Source organism: Talpa occidentalis, unplaced genomic scaffold, assembly GCF_014898055.3.
Source record: "Talpa occidentalis isolate TD23 unplaced genomic scaffold, MPIMG_talOcc4v2.1 talOcc4.7, whole genome shotgun sequence".
NCBI lineage: Eukaryota > Metazoa > Chordata > Mammalia > Eulipotyphla > Talpidae > Talpa > Talpa occidentalis.
This window is the reverse complement of record NW_023605083.1, coordinates 28,849,856-28,865,276: the sequence shown is the minus strand read 5'-3', so window position 1 is coordinate 28,865,276 and position 15,421 is coordinate 28,849,856. Positions and strand designations below refer to the sequence as shown.

At 41.2% G+C, this 15,421-nt stretch overlaps 1 protein-coding gene across 11 annotated transcripts in view; it reads left to right on the top strand.

Moving 5' to 3' along the window:
* TRPM3 (transient receptor potential cation channel subfamily M member 3) overlaps positions 1-15,421 on the top strand; it is a 512,968-nt gene that overhangs the window by 447,254 nt on the left and 50,293 nt on the right. For all 11 annotated transcript variants that reach the window (XM_054689399.1, XM_054689395.1, XM_054689398.1 and 8 more), the window contains 2 exons: positions 2,677-2,928; positions 8,782-8,956. In XM_054689399.1, coding sequence (XP_054545374.1) covers positions 2,677-2,928; positions 8,782-8,956 — 427 coding nt within the window. The remainder of the gene's footprint in view (positions 1-2,676; positions 2,929-8,781; positions 8,957-15,421) is intronic.

Genomic DNA, 15,421 nt, shown 5'->3' with positions numbered 1-15,421 from the left:
ACGGAATAGTGGGACACCAGCCGCTGCAGGAATCCCTGATGGGAGGACAGGACAGTCTTTCTCAGCCTCACCCACACAACCTGGGAACTTGTTAGCAATGAAAACCATTGAGCTGCACGCCTTGAGCTGCTTTTCTGCAAGCAGAAACTCTAGAGGTGAGGTCAGCACTCTGTACTTTGACCAGCCTCCAGGTAATTCTGGTGCATGTTGAAGTTTGAGAAACCCACAGCTAGGATTTAGAAGTGAGGATCCCTAAACAGAGGATCCACTACACTGACTACAGAGGATGAAGAAGGAAGCTCCCTGGTGATCCTGGCCTCCTGCACAGCCTTCCAAGCCCCAGTCCTCACTCACAAACAACCCCCTTCCGTAGATCTCAGGACAGGGTAAACCACAAAACGGGGCATGAAGATGCAAATAAATATTCGCAGGTTAGAGTTGTCCCCAGCCTTTTCTCTCCTCCGCTTGAGAGGTCTGAGATGGGAAAGGGGTGGTCTATGGCTGGAGGAGGTGGACGTCTCAGGAGCAAGCACAGAGGTTCAAGAAGGCAGCCCCGCCACTGCACCACACCAGGTCAGCCTCCCAGACTCCCACATCCTGGGGCAGGCTGCAGTGCAGAATGGTGTCAATGCCCACCACTCAGCTGTAGATTTCACAGGTGTGATGGCAAAAAGACCCCCTCTAGGTTTAAGGTAAGTCAGAGTCCCACCCAGCAGCTAAGATACACACGGACAAGACAACCGCTGTGAAGTGCCCATGCAACAAGCAGTCAGTCAACAAACACTGTCTATGAGTGTCAGGTCCTGGGAAACAAAGGGTCTGCCCTCAGTTTACAATCAAGTAGAGAGAGATGATAGGTGATAGACAGTCAGACAGATGGACAGAAAAATAGAGGCATGCATGGAAAGGTGATAGATGATGCACACACATGCCTGCAGAAGAGAATTTCAAATAGTGATAAAATCTTCAAAAAAATAAAGTAAGGGCATGCATGAGAAAGTGACTGCAGGTGGATGGTCAAGGGAGACCATCCTTGAAGGGGAAATTTCAGCAGAGACATCAAAGGAGAAGGAAAACCAGTCATATAAACTTGAGAGAAGAAAATGCCCACAATGAGGAGCGAGTGCAAATGTCCTGCACATAGAGTGGGCTTGTTACACTTCAGCACAGGCACTGCAGGGTAGGGAATGGGGAGGTCATGGTGGGACATGAGGTGATTCCACTAGAAGAAGTTTAAATCTTTCCATCTTTGTAATGGAAGCAGTCAGGTTTGCATATTCAATTATAATTTTCTTTCATTTTTGTTGCTGTTCATATATCTCTAAAGTCTCTCTTTTTAACATTGAGATATAAGTAATGTTAGAAAATGAACAACTCCTGGGCCTCCCTGGTGGCGCAGCGGTTGAGCGCTGGGTTGCAAAGCTGCCAGCAGCCTCTGCAGCGCCGGTTCCATCCCCGGCCAACAGGCGATGGTCCCACATGGCGTGCAAACCTCTCCTGCCGCCCGCTGCTCCCCTCAGCAGCGTACTTCATCAGTCTGCCTGTTCTGTTCCCCGCTCTGGCTCTGGTGAATTCTCTCACCCTCCCATGCTTCTGACTGTACCCAGTGCTGGTATAAATAAATAAATAAATCTTAACAAAAAAGAAAATGAACAACTCCTCCTAGGCTAGAACTTGTTGAAGTTTTACCTACTCACACAATTGTGTTATCACTACCTGAATCCTGGCTTAGGGCTTTATTAGTTTGATTTGTTTTTGTTATTAATATTTCATTATTGAAACATGCTTTCCTACTCTAAGGAATTTACAGCCAGAACCAGAAGGTAAAATGTGTACTAAAAATAATATAGTTCAATAAAGAAAGCATCATTTCCAAGGAGATATTCTGTCCCTCACAGAAAAGAGAACCCCTAAAAGGGGTCAGAGGAACCCGTCTTCAGATGATCTGGCTTCCTTGCCCCTGACCCATGCCCCCTTTACATTTAAACTCTAATGTTGTGCCCTCCAGAGCTCTCTCCTGAGGTCAACAGATTCTGTCCTGTTACATTCTTCTAGGAATGTTCTATCTTCTTCCTTAATTAGAACCTGACTGCACCAGGCCCAGTGCAAATGGCTTAGGTTTTTAAAGATCATTCTGAGGGCTGGTCAGAGAAAAGACAGGGTCTGGTGGGAATCATGGCAGGAAGGATACCAGTTAGAAGGCTGCTACAATCATCTGGGAGATGTGATGGGGCTTGGAATAGAGTGGCAGCATGGAGGTGGTGAGAAGTGGTTACATTAGGTTGTATTTAGAAATTAAGGTGATTGGACATTTTGGTGCAGGGGATGTGGTGGAGGAGTCCTCCTAAGTTAGTGGACTGAGTAACTCAATATGGCAACTGTTTATTGAGTGAAGGGGGGTTTTAGAGATGGCAAGACAACATGAATCAATCATTTTATATAGCAAAACCTTAATGTGTGTATCAGAATTGTAAGACAGACAAATTGATTGCTTATATCTGCCTCTGGAATATTTGAATCTGGATAACCTAAGCTTTAGTTCAGTTGCACTTCCAGGAGATGTAGGCAAACAAAATAAACACCAATATCCACTAATAAACCAAGCGCTTTCTAACTGGGCTGGAAATAGAGACCCAAATCAGACCCAACTGCACTCTCTTTTTTCCTGCCTTTTAGATTCTGATGTCAGAGCCTGGGAAGTTGCTACAGAAAGTGAAGGTGTGGCTGCAGGAGTACTGGAATGTCACTGACCTCATTGCCATACTACTGTTCTCCGTGGGAATGATCCTTCGTCTCCAAGACCAGCCCTTCAGGAGTGATGGGAGGGTCATCTATTGTGTCAACATCATTTATTGGTACATCCGTCTACTAGATATCTTCGGCGTGAACAAGTATTTGGGCCCATATGTAATGATGATTGGAAAAATGGTAAGCACAGTCCAGTCCTCTGACTCCATGTTATAAGTTCTCAGAGGTGGAGTGGAAAATAATTCATTTGGGTTTGCCATCAGTGTCTGACTGAGATGGCCCTGGGGTGCTTTATTTTTTAATTCCTTCTGAGTGGTTGGGAGTTTGACTACATCTATATACATAACTAGAGAATTAACTATCACTCCCCATTCCCTACTAACTGACAAATACATATATATTAACATCATCTATTTTGTACCATATGCTTGACTAGGAGTTGGGTATAAAAAGATTCTCATTCCATAATATTGATGATGAAAGAGAGAAGTCAGTCTCGTGTAGTGTGAGCAGGCTGTAATAGAGATATGTATAAAGTATAACAGGAGCAAAGAAAAGAATATTAGGTAGAGAAGGCTTCCCATGAAAGCTGACTCTTGACAGGATTTTGGAAAAGTGGGTCTCCACTCCAAATTTTTAACAGATTCTTTTTTAAATGAAGTTCTGAAAAATGCCTTTCTCTAAGCAAAGGGAAGAAAAACATCATTTATTTGAATCGGGTTGAACTTGTGTTGAACATTTAGGTTGAGTTTGTGTTGAACATTAGGTTGAGTTTGTGTTGAACATTAATTTCTATAATACATCATGTGTTTTGTTACACTGCAGAAGATGATTAACAAAAAAATGCTGTCTGTTAAAAACTAGGTTCTAGAATGATGCTCCCACTTGTCTTATTCTTAAAAAAAATAAGAATCCCAAGTGGCAAACTAATATGCCTCCCAACATATGGCTATGGACTTGTTCCAACTCTCCTTGACCAGACACCAGTTTCAGACTGTCTCCAGAGACTGAGCCCTGGAAGGATAGCATCTGTGTGCACAAGTGAACAAGCTCCTTCTCCAAACTCACCAGAGAAAGAATTAGAGCCTCATGCTCAGAAACTGGGTACTTTTAGTTATCCTGATTCTCTAAGTGTGTCCCCTACTACACCTTTATAGGACATATATGGAAAAGCCAAACATGCCCTTCTACTCAAAAACCTCTTTGCCAATAACCTCTACTGCATTTCCATTGTCTGGGCTATTGAAACAAATAATTGGTCAGTAGATGGCCTTTATCATTTCTACTCAACTTTTACTACATACATCATTGCTGTTGGCCTTTCAATCAGCAAATCAATATTGTGTGTGTGTGCCTCTGTGTGTGTGTCTGTATATGAAAAATTCCACTGAAATGAATGTTAAATAACCAAGGCAAAAGCACTGATAAACTCTGCCAAAGGAGGGAGAATTTGAATCAATAATGAAGGGGCTATAAGACCTTGAGTAATTTATTTAACCTCTTTGAGACTCACTTTATTCATTTCTAAAGTAGTAATAATAAATGCCTATCTCATAAAGTTGTTGCAATGATTAGAGATAGCACATGAACTAGACAACAGTGCCTGGCTAATAGTAGGTAGCTGATCAAATGTCTGTTATTATGCTCATACTATGTTTGTTAATGCAAACATATTCTGCTCTATGCCTAACCCTTTTGTATAAAAGGTTGGTATTTATGAGATCGGTGTTATTTAGGAATAATGTCACCATGCTCAGTCTAGAGAGGAAAAGCTTGAATTCAACAAGCTTAAGTTACTTACCCTATTGGGGGTTTCCGGCTAAAGAAAAACATGTATCTTGCTTTGTTTCACTGGCTGTTATATCATCTTCTTTTTACTTCAGTAATGAATTTGAGATGATGGTGAAAATTCCTGTCTGAAACCAGATTCTCAACTTAGAGTCTATGGAAAAGATTTAGGAGAGAGCAGATCTGTGGACCCTCCACTGAATTTATATATAAAAATGTGTAGGCGTATGAATTTTCTGGGCAGAGAGAACACAATTCCATGAGATTCATAAGCATATTCTCAAGTGGACCCAGTGAAAGTGAAGAACTATAACAGCTGTAAAATTAGGCCAAAATTTCTCAACCTTGACGCTACTGATATTTTGGATTAGATAATTCTTTACTATGAGGAACTGTCCTGTGCTTCATAAGATATTTAGCAGCATCACTGGCTTCTCCCCCACTAGAAGCCAGTAGTGCAGTGTGCACACATGCACACACACATGCATGTGCACACACAATATGACAACACAAATGTCTCCAAATATGTCCCTTGGGGGGCGGGGCAGGAAGGGAATTACCATCTGTTGAGAACTACTGTATTTATTACACAACTACATGATCTGATTGGTTGTTTTTTATTCCTAATTGATTGTTACTTTATTTCAGTAAATAAAATCTGAAAAAAAAAATCCAAATGTATTACTTTAAAAAGATTGGGTGACATTTAAATACCTGAAATAACTGAAGTCACACGAAAGTAGTGAGATTATTTTAAAATCCATGTCTATCATTTTAATAATGGCATAATTATCCCCAGTTTTGACTCAAATGAAAACTTACTTATGGAGCGAGCAAGAGAGATGTACTACATTTTCTCCACCTTCTAACTTATGAATGACTTCACTTATCAGTCAAGAATAAGTAGAAAATGAGTATATTCGGGGGCTTTGTTCTCTTTCATGGGGCTCTTAAGATAATTAGCTCAATAATTGAGTCACTGATCCAGAAAGTAGGTAAAATATGCTATAGAATTTATCAGTGAGCAAGATAGACTAGCAGGCTGCAAGCTTAAGGAAAAATGCCCAGATGTGATTATTCTGAAAGGCCTTCAACATTACAGAGCCCCTAATCAGTACTGAACAGCCAAGTAATTCATTCTGCCCTGTGGTCTAGGGACAGAGCTGCTGAGCTTCCCGGACACAACAATGATCAGGAGTCCACTATGAAATCGCTTCTATGAGTCTTAGCATTATATAAGAAACAAGTGCACCAAATGCCTCCTCCCAGCATGGAAAGCATACTCTCCATTGTGATTCAAATTGATCTGCAGGTCCTGACCCCTTTCCTTCATGGTGTACTTCCAAATGAAATTCTCTAAGTCTCAGCCTAAACTAAGTTCAATACTGCAAAATAAAAACAAAAATAATAAGTTATTATTTACTATGTGCAAATACCACATCAGACATATCATCATCATTACAACCCCATGAAATAGGTTTTTATTATCTTCATTTAACAACTAAATAAACTGAGACAGGGCAAGGAACAAAGCCAAGATTCAAACTCCAACCCACATCTCAGCTTTGTTCTAACTCTAGTAACACTGAATTAAAAAATGACCACATTAAATACATCATGTTATCACATTTAATCCTTACCCAAAAAAGATGCATTATTATTGCTGTGATAACCCCATTTTACAAATGAGAAAAACAAGGCCACCTTACTGTTTTTACTAGCAGAGTCAAGATGAAAATTTAGATAATTCAACACCTGAGCACACGTGTTGTTAACCACTACAGCTTTTACTCTCCTCTAGAGAACACAACCAAAGGACATTTACATTTACATAAATGAGACAAATTCACCCCTCTTAACATTGAACCAACTGAAGAAGTTAGATTTAAAAGCAGAGTTAGGGCCTCCCCGGTGGCGCAGCGGTTGAGCACTGGGTTGCGAAGCTGCCCGCAGCCTCTGCAGCACCGGTTCGATCCCCGGCTGCTCCCCGGCCACCAGAGGAGGGTCCCACATGGTGCACAGACCCCTCCTGCCGCCCGCTGCTCCCCTCAGCAGTGTACTTCGGTCCTTCTGCCTGCTCTGCTCCCCGCTCTGGCTCTGGTGAATTCTCTCACCCTCCCGCGCTTCTGGCTGTGCCCAGTGCTTGTATGAATAAATAAATAAATCTTAAAATAAATAAATAAATAAATAAAAGCAGAGTTAGCCAGCCTCAGTTCTCCACTCCACTAGGTTTCAATATTTGTATGGAAGCTAAGACTTCTTTGAAATATATGAGGCTGAGTATTTGGGGAAAAAAGTTTCCTCTTGTTGACTGTTTTCAACATTTGGATAGATATCACAATCAAATCTGAGTGAAAACAGTCCTGAGAAATTAAATTACAACGGTTGCTGTATTTACTGGCTGTGTTTTCTTGGGTCAAGTTCCCAAATCTCATGAGTACATATTTTCCTCTCCCCCATCTTTCAATCAATCTAAATAAACATAATATGAGGGACCCACTTGTGTTTTCCCATTAATAAAACTTCTTGTAAATAAGTGGTGAAAGAATTTTACAAAAAAAGAAAGGATGAAAACAGATACATGTTTCCTATAAAAAATGTTTCAACACAGCTGGTTTGCTCGTTTTAAGAGAGTTCGGAGGCCACCAAGTTGTGAAAGGGATGGCTGACTAACTAGCACGTATTTATAAGGACAGTGAACAAATATTGAGAAACTTTTGTTTAGTTTCAAAATCAGACAATACTTGAGAGATGGATTTAATAGTTACCCTAAAAATCGATTAACTGGCCTAAAATATACTGAGCCCCCAGTGCACTGAGGTATGCAGGAAGATAGTAATGTTTTAATTCCAATAACAGGCTCTATAACTAATCTAACACTGACATTATTGTTGAATGGGCATCCTTTCGGGAAGTCTGATCTTCAGGCGAGGGTAGGGTTCTTTTTTGTATTAGATGGTTTGATGCAATGAATAGACACCAATCTTCACCTAGCTTAAGCCCAAAAGGACTTACAGCAAGGCACGATGGAAAAGACTTTACACATTACAATTACATCCACAATTGCATATTACAATCACTGTCTGAACTCTCTCTCTCTCTCATTCATATTCTCTCTCTCTCTCTTTCTCTCCTACCCTAGCCCCTTCTCTTTCTCTATCTGTTTTGTTTCACTAGAGAAGCACTCACTCTCAAACACTCTCTCTCCCAACTTCAGTTATAAAACATCAAAGAGAGGATTCTGGTTGGCCAGTCTGTGTCACCAGTCTACCTCCCTTCCCTGTGGGCCGAGAGTGAGGTGCCATGATTAAACCATGCCAGAAAAGACACTTATCTTTGTGGCCAAAATGGGTGGAAACTGTTTCTAAACAAAAGAGGTAATGAGTTAGGCAAAACAGTAGTTACTACATGTCCTCTAATTTTGATGATAAAAGGAAAGTAATTTGACTTATGAAAAGCAGATCCCAAAGAGCACGTATTATGAAAAGAACAAAAAAGAAAGGACTAAAGAAGAACAACAGATGCCATTGTACTTGAATGAAGCCCAGAGAATTTGATGAAGGCATCAAGGTGAAAATTCAGCGTTTCAGCAGGGGGCACAGGCATGGTCTATTAGACTGTCTGATGCCTAAGAGAACCCCTTCTCTCCCTCTCTCAACTGATAGGGTGCACTGCAGGAGAAGTAAGTAGAGTGATTCTCTGAGACTGGTTTGTAGTTGGATACCACGCAATGAGGTGGGGCCACAAGAATAACATGGTATTTGACGGGTATTTGCTGACTTAGCTTTGTTTACAAATGATTATTTCCTTAAACTTGTCAAGTTGTCAATCGCCTTTTAGAACTTCAGAAATTTCACAATATCACAATAGTTCTTGAAATAATTCAACTACCCCATTTCCAATTTTACTAAGAAAACAGAGACCCTAAGAGGGCATTTGTCTCCCCCAGGAGCAGAGAAAAGTTACCAGATATATAGAGAGACTCAAGCTTCTATGTTACATGCCTCCAACATATCTTACCTAGGTCCCACAGATAGCAATAGAAAATTTAATGATTTTTGAGTTACTGATAAGATTCTGTGGGTTTCATAGACCAAGTGTCCTCTTGTCTGGATACAGCTCCCTATATTCCTCGTCAGCTGGTCTCCCTAGTGAACCTCCTTTGTCCATCGATGTCACCATTTATAGGAATGCTCCCTCTTACGAGTTTTCTTCTTTTTCTCCCTCCCCTTGTCCACCCTTCAGATGATAGACATGATGTACTTTGTCATCATTATGCTGGTGGTTTTGATGAGTTTTGGGGTCGCCCGGCAAGCCATTCTCTTTCCCAATGAGGAGCCATCCTGGAAACTGGCCAAGAACATCTTCTACATGCCCTATTGGATGATTTATGGGGAAGTGTTTGCGGACCAGATAGACCGTAAGCAAGTTTATGATTCTCATACACCAAAGTCAGGTATTTAACTTCAATTGGGTCATGTCTTTTCCAAGTTCATCTGTTTGTTCTCAATAAATGGCTCAAGATAGAGGACTGATTCCTAGCTTGCTATCTTGGAAGGGGGGGAAAGCAATTATAGAAGGTGAATACATAATTTTAGCAAAGTAGTCCTCAGGTGTTTCTTCAGCTATGTCCTTTCTGTGACACGAATCGACATCTGGTGTGCCAAATTTGATAAAGAAATGAACCATTTATAAAGATCTAAATTCTCTGGGGATTAGAAATCTCAGGGCTATGTGCTGAATATTTCAATATTAGGAATATGTTATGTCACTATTCCCCAGCCTTAACCTAGCCCCCAGCCTTTAAAAAATAAAATCCTTAGGTTTGACTTCAGAACAAATAAACAATTCTCAATTTCGCCATCAGAATTCAAGAGTGAGGGCAAACATCTGCATGGTGTTTTCCTTGCACTGGAAACTATTCTCCAGGTCCTTTTCCCACTGTCTTAAATTATGTGCTATTGAGGCTCAAAAGAAGCTAGTATTCATTGCCTGGAAGTATGGAAAATGCCCTAGGTTATAAACTGAGTTACTGGCTGTAAATGCCAGAAAACAAAAAATAACATCTATATCATGAAGTGATTCAGTGTGGGCAGGCAGTGCCAGCAGGCCCCAATGTCTCATGTCCTAATAGATGCCGAGTCTCTATAATAAACACTCCTCTTGTGTGTAGTTCCAAAATAGTTGTATCCTAGAGTCTGTTCCAGCATTTTATTTGGACCAAATGTCAGGACATACCAGGCTTTGGGAAATGATTTGGGAAGAAAGCACCAGGAAAGAAATATCTTTCAGCCTGGAGAAGCTGAATCCCAGGAGCGACTCTTTCTCATTTTTCCTGAGGTGTTTAGCTCTAGAAATATCATCCCTCCAACACTGATGAATTAACATTTCCAGACATTTTTTGCTGACAGGCCAGCCATCTGGGCCTGGCTATGGACATGGATTAAGGTTACATAACCAGGTACTATAGCTTATTAAGAGCAGGAGCAGAGACTCGTCAGCATCCCTCCACCCACCCCCACCAATCCCAGGCAGGACTGAGACCAGGAAAATCAGGACAAAGCACCGAAGAGTGTTAGTCCTCCAGGCCTGTGAAGAACATGTGTACTCTGGCGAGAACACACCAGTATGCCATTTTTTTTTCCATGATGAATTTTAAACAAATACCATTTCCTTCTCAATGAGTTATCTGAAGCAAGAAGGCGTTTTGGAACACCTAATTGGAACAAATATTCATTGCATGAGACTTGGCCAACTCACTGAGGAAGAATTTTAACTCCACCTCCAAGTCGTAATATCTTTGGTTGACAATGTGCAGCCTTCACCAAAGCTTCCCAGGGACTGGAGGAAACTCTTTTGGGGATCCTCCTTTCAAAATGTCCCTCATGGCAAAACAACACTTAAAAAGGCCACCTGTGATCTTTCTCCTTAGAGATGAAATGTACTGTTTTATTCCCCAAGAAATTGCTTTTTCACTTACATTATGTTGCCTTTTCTAGTTTTCCTTTCTTCCTTCAAATGAGATGAAGCTCCCACGAGTGTTTTGATCATGCATTTTGGGGCAAGAGGAGGGAGAAGTAGCTGGGTTTTTTTTTTATAAATGGGATTCTGTCTGTCCCTCTACGAGTGGCCATTTATTGACGTTGTACTATGAACCCAGCCTAGTGCAACAAACACCGCCATCTGGCTGCCTAAGAGGACTTTTATTGTTATTTGAAAAGAAGGGCTGATTGTAGTTTAGAACTGAAATCCCCTGGGCGATGGAAGAGAGGTGTTTTGTGTGAGTGAAGTATGCAAATAGACTCCCCACATTGCTAATTACCTCTGTGGTGCTCTACCTGTGCAAGAATCAATTTCTACCCTAAATTCTAATGTGCAACTGACCCAGCCTCTGTGACACCCTTCCTCCCCGACTCCCCTCCTTCATGATGGTCTGAAATGACTGCAGTGGCAGTCACTGTTCTAAGCTAAATCAGCCAGTTTTCTGTCTAAAGTGCTAAAGAGTATTTGTCCTTTCTCAAATGGGTATAGAAGGCTGCCTGCAAATCTGTCATGACATCTGGTCAAGGTCATTCTATCCTCTGAATGATTTGATTTTCATGTTATGGTAGTGGGCCCCAGGGGGATCGGGTGACTCCCCCTCCTGGCCGTTCAGAACTTCCTAGAAGGCCCAAGTACCATGCTATTTGAGAAAGGTATAAATCGTTTACACTGCCCTGCGGTGTCTTGCCTCTTCTGTGCCGTGTCCGGATTGGTTGTGAAGCATGTGTTCAGGCTGATGGGATCTCATAGCCACCTGCCCAAGGTCTACCAGTGCCAACCTGTGGATGTGCCCGGTGTGGGCCTTTCCAAGCGCTGCTCATTCGCAAACATGTTCTCAGAGTGACTCATTTCTAACATAATGCACGCGCTCCATATCTAACTCCTTGTTTTTAACTGCAAAATTGCTGCGCCCATTTCATGTTTGGGGAAATACTCTTTCTTTATCGGGATGGGTGTCTGTGGCTCTGTAGTGGGTCCCTAGGGGTGGGTTACTAACATCTGTCTTATACCTCAGAAGAGAGGACAGAATTAATGCCCTCACTTCTGGGAGGTAATATTACCGAACAATGGATTTTTGATGTACATTCCGCTGTTTTTTTTCTTGTACTTTGTCCCAATCCCAGAGACTAGCAATAAGACCAGAAAAGCTAGAATGGGATGTGTAAGGTTACTTTCCAAATGTGCTTTACTATAATCAAAGAAAAGAATGGAGTCATTGTAAAAACCACAAAATAACTTAGATATTTTTCACCTCCAAATCAGATTAGATTAACACGAATGATAGTCCAGCTTTAATCTAAATTATCTGTAGAAGCTAAAATACTTATTTTAGTGTCAGGAGCAGAAGAGAGATCAAGAACATAATTGGAAGCAGAGGAAAATTAAACTGGGAAAGGGACATCACACTTTGCTGAACACCCTGATAAGGGATCGACTTGAACTTGTTGCTGTTGTTTGGTTGATTTTCATTTTTTGTTTCTGTGGTTTTCTGTGTTGTTGTTTTTTTCTCCCAAGAGCCCCAACACATCTCAGGTGCCTGTCATCTGTGTAACACAGGATCTCTAAGACCCAATGCACAGGCTTCCAATGAGGTGACTTGGAGGCTAGGCAGGTCGCCAAATGCACTGCTACCAAATGATGACATACTTTGGAGCCGACTCATTAAGATGACCCATGTGGTGTGGCTTCTGTGAAGCCTGAGGGCAAAGCAGGCCCTCAGAGGAGGAGAGCAGCAGGATAATTTTCCAACATATTCATGCTAACGCTGGCAAAAAGCTAAAATTAGATGGACTCTCTCCTGATGAGAAACCTGGTTCCAGATTCGGTGTGTGAGGTACCTGGCCATACCTTTGTTGGCCAAGAAAATGGCATGTCTCAGCCATCCTCACGCCTCTGAATGAATGAGGTTTCCCTCTATTTACAGGGCATCCTTGCCCTACCTGCCATACACTCAGATTCCCCAGGCTGTACCAGGGCGGGGGGGAAATGAATCATCCTCTTGAAGGCATTAAATAGGGTCTAAATTTAGTCCCTCTTTCTGCCACTCAGAGTCTTTGTACAAGTTTGGGTAGTAATGTTAAAGCAGAATGTCCAAAACTATCTACCAAGATAACTCAATATTACCTGGCCTCTTCCACGCTTCCCAAATGAACTATCCAGTCTACACAAGCATGGGTCAAATATTATTTTTCTCTTACTGTCTAGGGCTTTTCTATATGAAATTCATAGGTAATCCAGAGTAGGAGAGGTTTTAGTTTTGATTGGCTTTTTGTCTGATTTCTTTGTTCATTTATTTATCACAAAAGTTTTGCTATTAAAAAAAAAAATCCTTGCTCTTTTGTGCCCATGGCATCTCTATGAACTTGACTAGATTTAGAGTGTGCTGTTTCTGTCAGGAAACAAGGAGCATGTATGTGCACTTAAAGCTAAAACATTCTCCTGCATGACTTTTCTTCCTCAAAGAATTCGTCCCTCACTTCAGGTGCGGAAATTAGGATAGTTCAAGGCCAGACTCTGAAATATGCCTGCATATGGTGAAACTTAGAACAGCACAAACTAGAGAAGATGGCTATTGTTATGCATTTCAATATGCACACACCAGTTCTGGAAACTCAGGGCCAGTGCATCTGTTTGGTATTCAGGACTGACCTTCTCTAATGAATTCCGAGCACACTAATGCCTAACAGCTATAGCGTGGGGAGTGTTGCCTGGCCAAAGAAAGTATTTTGGAAAAGAGAAACTTGAACCAGTGCCAACTTTTCGGAAAGGGGGTAACTGTTTCGTTGGGCTTTGTTTTGGCAAACTGCTAAGGAAGCTAGCCAATGTGAAGCACCACCCCCATATTCTGCCCCTGAAAGTCAGTTTACATTCTACAGGATACCCACCCAACTTGTTTACTAATGCAATCTGAGACACAGCAGATTTACAAATAGCAGAGTTATGTGCAGAGAGGCCTTTGGGATGATTCAGTATGCTATTGTTCCACTGTTGTAATAGCCACTTAGTCTTTGCTCACAGGTTGGGCTCCATTTTTAACTCATTCATTCTTCATTCAGTGGAGAGTTATTTTGTTCCTACTATGAACTGGACAACAAGATGCAGAGATGCATGGGACAGAGGTGTGGTCTTCAAGGAGCTTACAGTCCAAGAGAGGCAAACTGACATTGACAATATACATGTTGAGATGGAACCCCCCACAATAATCTGCTCCAGCTGAGCTAAGAACAGGGGTATAATGGCTGAAACCTTGCAAAAACTTGGAAGTTTAATTGAATCCTGAAATAGGAGCAGATACTCACTAGGCAGATGGGAATAAAGGGATGAAAAAGAGAAAAATGGCATTCCAAACCGAGATTCAGTGTGGGAATTTCACCCTCAGCAGCTAGTTTAGTATGGGTGATTGTAGGATGAGAGGCAGGAGGCAGAGAGCAGGACAGATGGGTCCGAAGAGAAAGATAGGAGGTAGATTGTGGCTGATAGAGGCGTAATCTCATATGAGTTTTAGTCAGAAATATCAAGCAAAAATGCAAAGTGTCCATAAAAGAGGTTGAAATGAAAGTGAGAGAACATTAACCCAGGTAATGCTTATTAGGATAGACAGGACAGGTAGCATGAGACTTAAGAAGGTCAAATCAGAAGGTTCTTCTGGAAGTCAGATGGCATAGAGAGTACTCATGGGGAGTTGATGAAGACTTGAAATGGAGGAGTTGGACATCACTCCTAGGTGTCTGGCAGAGTCTAAAGAGTGAGATCATTTACTGAAATAGAAAACATGAGGGAAGAAACTATGAGGGAGGGAAGGTTTGGATTGAGTTTGAGGTTCCCATGGGAATTCCAGGAAAACCATAAAGAAAGCTATTTTGTATCTAGAACTCTGAAGCTAAGTAGAAAGAGTTATGCTAGACATACAGATTTGAGAATAAAGAATTTAACTACCAGCTAACTCAGTGGGAGTGGATGAGATCGCCAGCAAGAGCAGGGAAAGAGAGAAAAGAAAGCCAGCGTGGAACACTGAGAATGGAGGAGTGAACATGATCAAATGCGAGAGGAGAGTCCAATCAGGTAAATATTTCGAAGAGTGTATTAACTTAGACCTTTAAGAAGTCACTGGTGATTATAGCCAGAAAATTTTCATTTCTTTAGTGAATATAAAACCCAATTACAGTAATTTGATCTTTTCTAGACTTACTGATACCTTTATTTAAGGCAAAGCATTTACTAGGAAAGAGAAAGAGAAGTGTTGTATATGTATGGAGGTAGGGGAAGGAAGAAGAAAATGTCAGTGAAGTGGAGCATTGAGAAGAATAATGTTTTGTAATCACCACTCAGCAAAGTCTCTGGTTAGGTACACACAACAAAGAATTGCTTAGAGCAGCCTATTTGCATGGTTAGGTTATGTGTTTTCTTAGTCAAGACTCAGCAACCCAGATAGAGTAGCAGAAAAGACAAATAGTTGGCTTAATACAAGATTGAAGTTTTGCTATGTTGGTATGGCAGAAAGGGTCCTAGAGTTTTTGAAGATGCTTTGAGAGCATCTCAAAGTTAGACATTTTGAGGTCTAAGATAAAGAGACAAGAAAGAAAAGATATGATATTAATAAGTACCTAAGAAGGGAAAAGGATGATAAGAACTAAAAATCTTGTTCATATCCTAATAAGATGTTGTGACCAGAATTAAGAGGTAGAACAATGTACGATAATAAAAGTGCAGGGGTAGCAATGAAAATGGTTTCTAGGATATTCTGGAATTGAGGTCAAGCTGGGTCAAACCATCTTGAAGCTGGGTTCTTTTGTAATATATATATTACAAATCCTTATATTGTTTGTAATTATCGATATTGAAG